This window comes from Etheostoma cragini, chromosome 13 (genome assembly GCF_013103735.1).
Source record: "Etheostoma cragini isolate CJK2018 chromosome 13, CSU_Ecrag_1.0, whole genome shotgun sequence".
Lineage (NCBI taxonomy): Eukaryota > Metazoa > Chordata > Actinopteri > Perciformes > Percidae > Etheostoma > Etheostoma cragini.
Window position 1 is genome coordinate 13,520,653 of NC_048419.1, and position 6,000 is coordinate 13,526,652.

General features: G+C 42.5%; 1 protein-coding gene across 3 annotated transcripts in view; it reads right to left on the minus strand.

Annotated features, from left to right (window-relative positions):
* Positions 1–5,436, minus strand: part of cadm2a (cell adhesion molecule 2a) — a 200,248-nt gene extending 194,812 nt beyond the window's left edge. For 2 of the 3 annotated variants that reach the window (XM_034889185.1, XM_034889183.1), the window contains exon 1: positions 4,989–5,435. In XM_034889185.1, coding sequence (XP_034745076.1) covers positions 4,989–5,049 — 61 coding nt within the window. In that variant the 5' untranslated portion in view covers positions 5,050–5,435. Of the gene's footprint in view, positions 1–4,988 lie in introns of all 3 variants that reach the window. The other variant, XM_034889184.1, reaches the window with a different exon arrangement.
* Between the last annotated feature and the right edge of the window lie 564 nt (positions 5,437–6,000).

The window sequence follows — 6,000 nt, forward strand, 5'->3', positions numbered from 1 at the left end:
ATTGGGTTGCTCATTTTGGCAAGCGTGTACAAGTCAAACGTTGAAGCAACAGCAAAGGCAATACAAGACAATGAATTACCAGCAATTACCCTTTTATTACAAGCCCACACGTGACTGTGGATAAATGTCTGGTTGCAACACATAAAATACCTGACACATACAATTGGGTGATCATTTTAACTAAAATCATTTTATGGAGGTTTAAATTGCTGGGATCAAACTGACCCCAAGGATTAGGGGTGTTAGTAAATTTGAGGATAACAGCAATGTTAAGCAATGAGCAGATACACTAATTTAAACATAAGGCTCAAATTTGGCTGATGTTTTATGAGGTTACCATTATGAAAAAAAAAAGTGTGGGTCTATGACATTAGATTACCACTGTTTTATATTTTGAAGGGGATATTTGCTTGGTAAAATCGGGCTCACATTTTCATATCTAATACTGGACTGGTACAGTGAAATAGGATACCAGCTTTGACTCAAGTACACTTGTTCCTGCTTCCAGTGTTACATCCATCATTACATGATTGCTGGATGTGCCAAACTAACTTTTTCTAACTCATTACGTCAATGCCGCCGTTTAAAAAAAGCAAATTATACGCCTATTACCAGTGTAACTTTGTTACGCCTATAACGTATATATTCCTCACAAAAACCTAGCTAATATATTAATTACAGCCAATAGATTACTACAATCACAAGAAAGTACTCAATGGGGGAACAACAACCCGGAGCTAAATGTGAGATTTTCTCTGTCAGCTACTCGCTCTGTTTCTGATGGTTGAGTACCACAGATATGTGTTGATTAGCTCTCATAACGGGCCGGGTGAGTAGCACACTGCCATGAGTCCATGATGCAACTGTGTGATTACTCCACATTTTAATTGATATTTTGTGATTAAATTCTGAATCTGCCATGTTCTCTGTCAGGTAAATAGAGAGGCATGATGTCTTACTCTAATGTAGAAGTAGCCTACACTGTAAGTCAGTAGTAGACTATACAGTGGAGTTGCATATTAAGTGGTTTGGGTTCCCTCTGTAAGTAATTTTGGGGTACAATTTGGTTTTGGGAAATTCTACAACCAGCGATACCACAGACCAAGCAATCAGCCTGTTCCAAACAAGCACATTTTTATCGGGCACTGTACTAGTTTGCATAATGCTCGGAACTTTTCACTCCCCCATGGTGTCTGGCTAGGTTCTGTTTTTACTACTTGTGAATATCTACCATCTGCAACTACATGGGTATTAAGCTGAACAATGACTGGCTCCCTGCCTTATTGTATCCCTACGTCTGAACACACTGTGAGAGCATCTGTATTCAACTCGTCATAGCTGTACATTCGCAAGCAAAACCTGCCCAACTGTTTACTGATATGAGACAGAGTTGGAACAGGTGGCAGTGGAAGTGTTTCAGGAGCAGTTTTGGAGAGGAACATTTCTGCTCTGCCATGAAGTGCTTGTAAGCTCTGAATCCTACCACATTCCCCTCCAGCCTCCTCCTCCTTTCTGTTTCAACTTTTTTAACACCTGGACTAACAAAAGACTGGCTTTGATCATGGGAAATCCCTTGGCAGAGCAGCAATGAATCCACAGTGGAGCTCTGTGTGTGCGTGTGTGTGTGTGTGTGTGTGTGTGTGTGTGTGTGTGTGTGTGTGTGTGTGACATTGAGCTAGTGATGCTCTACTGAGGATTCTCAGCATTGAAGCTTCATGGCATCAGTGTAAAGTACAGAGCCCCTCACACGTTCTATCTGTCAAAGCGTGTCCATGAAAATGAACACATTTGCAAACACACTGTGGGAGGGTGAGTGCAAGTGAGCAAGAAAGAGAGAACATCTTGTTTTCCCCGTGTAATCAGTGGCTCTGCAAACACACACACAAGGCCGCTTGTTATCAGAAGCTTTCCCACGCTGCTGTGGTACAAAGCTCCACACCAGGATGGGAGGATGAAGCAAGGGAGGAATGGACGGAAGTACAGAGAGATGGTAGGTCAGCCATCAGCAGCTTAGACTCACTGCGGGGATAAACACATCCCTCAGCGGGAGTTTGTATTTAGGCTAGCAAGAGTTCAAAACAGACAGACTACCAGGCAGGCAGAGCGATAAACAGGCATCCAAAACCAGTGCACATATCACACACTTTAACTGAGGAGACTGCACATTCCTCCTCCACAACTCTCCTCCCACATCACTCTTACATCAACTCCTCTATTCTAGAACATCTCCCTCTTTCTCTGTCGCTCTCTTGCCTCTATCTCCCCTCGCCTGCCGCTCAGCCCCAAGCTCTTACGTAAGAGTCCCATTTGCATAACAGGCTGTTTTCTCTGGCTCCCGAAGTAGCACATGAGACACACTAGATAATATGTTAACAACTCGGGCTGTTGGCAAACAACAACCTCCATCACAACACTTCACGTTCACACTATATACTGCGCAGGTCTAGTCGGTGACAGAGATTCAGTGTGTCTGGATCGCTTGATGCCAGCTGGCACCGGGCCAGAGAGGGCTGAAACAGCTGTCATTTACAGAGTGCACGGATACGGCTTCAGCGAGATAGACTTCATTCAGGAGGAGGCTGACCTGCCTGCTGTGTGGAACCTACACAATAATAGGTATTGCACCGCGAGATGACTGTTCAAATCAAGCAGCCTAGCATTATCCTCTTCAGGGTTAGGGAGAGAGAGGAAGAAGAAAGCGAGTGATGGGAGGGTGTGTGGTGGGGACATGAAATGAGCCCGACATGCACTCTGCTGTTATCGACACGGTTAAGTCTTTGCTTAGGCCTCTTCAGACATGAGCTATACAAACAGGGCACACATTTTCAGGAATAAATGCAAACACACACATCACACACTCTCATAATGAGTGTGTCACCCTTAGGAGAATTAAGAAGAAAAGAAAGGCCCTTTAACGTCAATAAATGCTGCATTGCGAGCTGTCAGATACATCAGATACCTCATTGCATATCAATTCATTAAGTCAAGAATGGCCTTAATCATGTCTGTTATAGAAGGACTGCTCTCTCTCTCTCTCTCTCTCTCTCTCTCTCTCTTTCTATGATGCAAACACATACACTCCAAAGAAACAACAACAAATAATCAAGGGAATTAAGCACAAGTGATCACTCAGTTGGGATTTCTCATTTACTTGTGTGGAAGAAAATGGTTAAAGTCAAGACTTTCATGTTGATAAATTGGGTATCAAATGCCTTAAATACATCTTGATATGATTTTAATGGGATAAAGTGGACTTTATCTCAAAACTAAAGCTCAGCGTGGCATATGTGGCCCTGCTGTCAGACTGACAGTTCTTTAAGAGTAAATCCATCACCCTTCTGCCACTGCTGCACAGTCTGAATGTGCCAGTCCAGAAACTCAAGAACTGCTCCCTCTTTAACTTCTTACATAAAAGGCGGAAATTGTTATATTCCCTTAATTGCCATTCAGTACTAAAAATTGTTTTCTACATTGTGTTAAATGTACTGAGAAATCCCCACATAAATTAATACTGTATATACCATAACTATATATCAGATTTGTTAAAAGTGGAACTATTCTGAAAGAAAACTGGCTCCACACTGCTGGAAACAAAGTGCGGTGTGCAATCCTCAAATGAGTCTGATGTGAAAACCTTTTTTAATAAAAAGGTATTATAAATCACACAGAAGTGTTTTCCACAATGTACCGGCCCATGTAATTTACTCTGTTGTTACTTATAAGTATCTATAAGAACCAGAGATTATAAATACAAGCATAAAACAAACCTAAAACGTTGCAGACCGATAAGGTGGCACTGTTTTTAACTGTTTTTGTTTTATGTTGTTTCACTGCAATTTCTGTTATTTATTTGTTATGGATTTACTTCAATGCAAATGTCTATAAAAGAAACTGAACCATCTTAAAAACAGGTGCACTTTCACTGTGACCTTGACCCCCAATGTCACCCTACCCTCCTGATTACAGTCGCTATGTAAACCATTGAGAGCTGTTTGTCGAGAATTATCACAAATAGTCTCGAAATCTGAATATTCACATGTAGTTGAGTTCAGCCGTTGCTAAATTAATTTCCATCTTAAAAGGTAAGCACAGAGAGCAGTGGTACAGTGTCGATAATTTTATAGAAAGACAAATCTTAATAGTATCACACCGGGAATTAGAATTTAATAACGAACCATGCTATTCCAATGAGTCCTGTACACCTGTCCCTACAGTACAAGCCGTTTGAGGTAATGGACAATAGCCTTCTATAAAACCTCAAGCAGGCACAGAACCCACCGGAGATCTTTGTGCGCACTAGCCACAGTCACCACACCTACAAAGAAGAAAGTCAAGTCAAAATAATTTAAGAAAATAAACACAATTCTGGAATCAAAATCATATGCACGACTGTGAGCCTCTAAAGCTGCCGTAGTCATCAGCATCAAACTGCTCGGTGCGTAAAACGCTGCCAGTGTCTCCGTGACTCATCCAAGTGCTGCAAGTCAAAAACAACAGCGGGGTTGGTTACTTCATGTTGAGGTGTGTCTTCCTAGCGGGCTCTTTTTTTATGTCACTCATGCACAGAACATCACACAACGCAGACGCAGGACACGCACCTACGGGTGCACAGTCAGTGCGCAGGTCGTGTCCTACGCACATAATTAAGAAAAGGATTCCCTCATTCCTGAATATTAACATCCAAGAGATCCCGAATGTATCTGAACAATCCATTTCTCTCTCCCTCTCTCCCCAAGAGCTGTATCACATCACGCACGTTTGCATTCGCGCACACACACACTCAACGCACGTACACACGTGCTCAGACGTACAAATAGGCCACTTGAGAATGAAAAGCCCCTCAGAGAAAGCTCCGCATCTTCCTGACAGGACCCGCGTGTGACCGCACGTTCTGCCCCGCTGTTGGCCTGTAACGCGCGCGCGTACAAACACATAAAGCATCCACACAAAAGACACACACGCGCGCACACCACTCGTCCCAGTCTCACCTTTCAGAAGAATCCCATAAATAGTGTAGAGGGTGAAAATCAAATGTTTCTTGAGATTCATCCTGTCTTCGGTCTTGCTCTTGCCTTCCGCGCTAACTTCTCCTCACCGGCTCCCACCAATGGACCTCGAACCGGACCGGACGACTTCGTCAGCTATCCAGGTAGACTTGGGAGTGCTTCTTTTGTGCGTCTTAGGGAAAAAGGGGGTTGACACAACCGACTTCACGACCCGTAGACTGTTTCTTTTGAAAACGTAAATGTTCTCGCTCCTCCAAAAAAACAATTCCAGGGACGCACCAGCATGAAGGTTCAGGCTCAGTGTACGGGACTTTGAAACACGGCAGTAGACCTCAGGGACTGAGAGCAGTCGTCCTCCGGATACAGAGTAGATGCTGCCGCTGCTGTAGCCTACTACTGGTCTGCTGTGGCGCACAATCCACAGCGCAGGGAGCACGAGTGGATTGTTTGAGTCCCGCCCACACAAGCTTTGACGGACATGAAAGGTGAACGAATCACGAAGACCCGAGGCTAAGTGATAAGGGGGGGAGGGGGGGTAAGCGCGTGAAAAACACTGCAAAAAGTATCAATTTCAACTGGCTTTTAGACCTATTGAGTACTAAATAAATAAATACAAGGAAGAGTCTCAACAAACAGAAAAAAGGCCATTGGAATGAGTTACAAGCTTTTTCCATTAAAAAAGGTCAAAGCTTGCTCAATGTAATTACATAATTATTTCAAAAGTATTTTAACTAACTAACGTTAGGCTAAATGTTTTGAGGGAAAAATGTTTATTTATTAATGTTTTATATTTGTTTCTTTTTAATTTGCACTCTTTGCTTCTTTGTACTGCAACTGCTGTAAAACAATTTCCCTCAGGATGAATAGATTAGGCTAATTTATATCTTATGTTTCTCCTCAGTGGCAGAATTGTATTTATTCTATTTTTATTTTATTTGTTTGCACAATAACAAATAACGCACTGAGAAACATAAAAGATACATCTTCCCAAAAA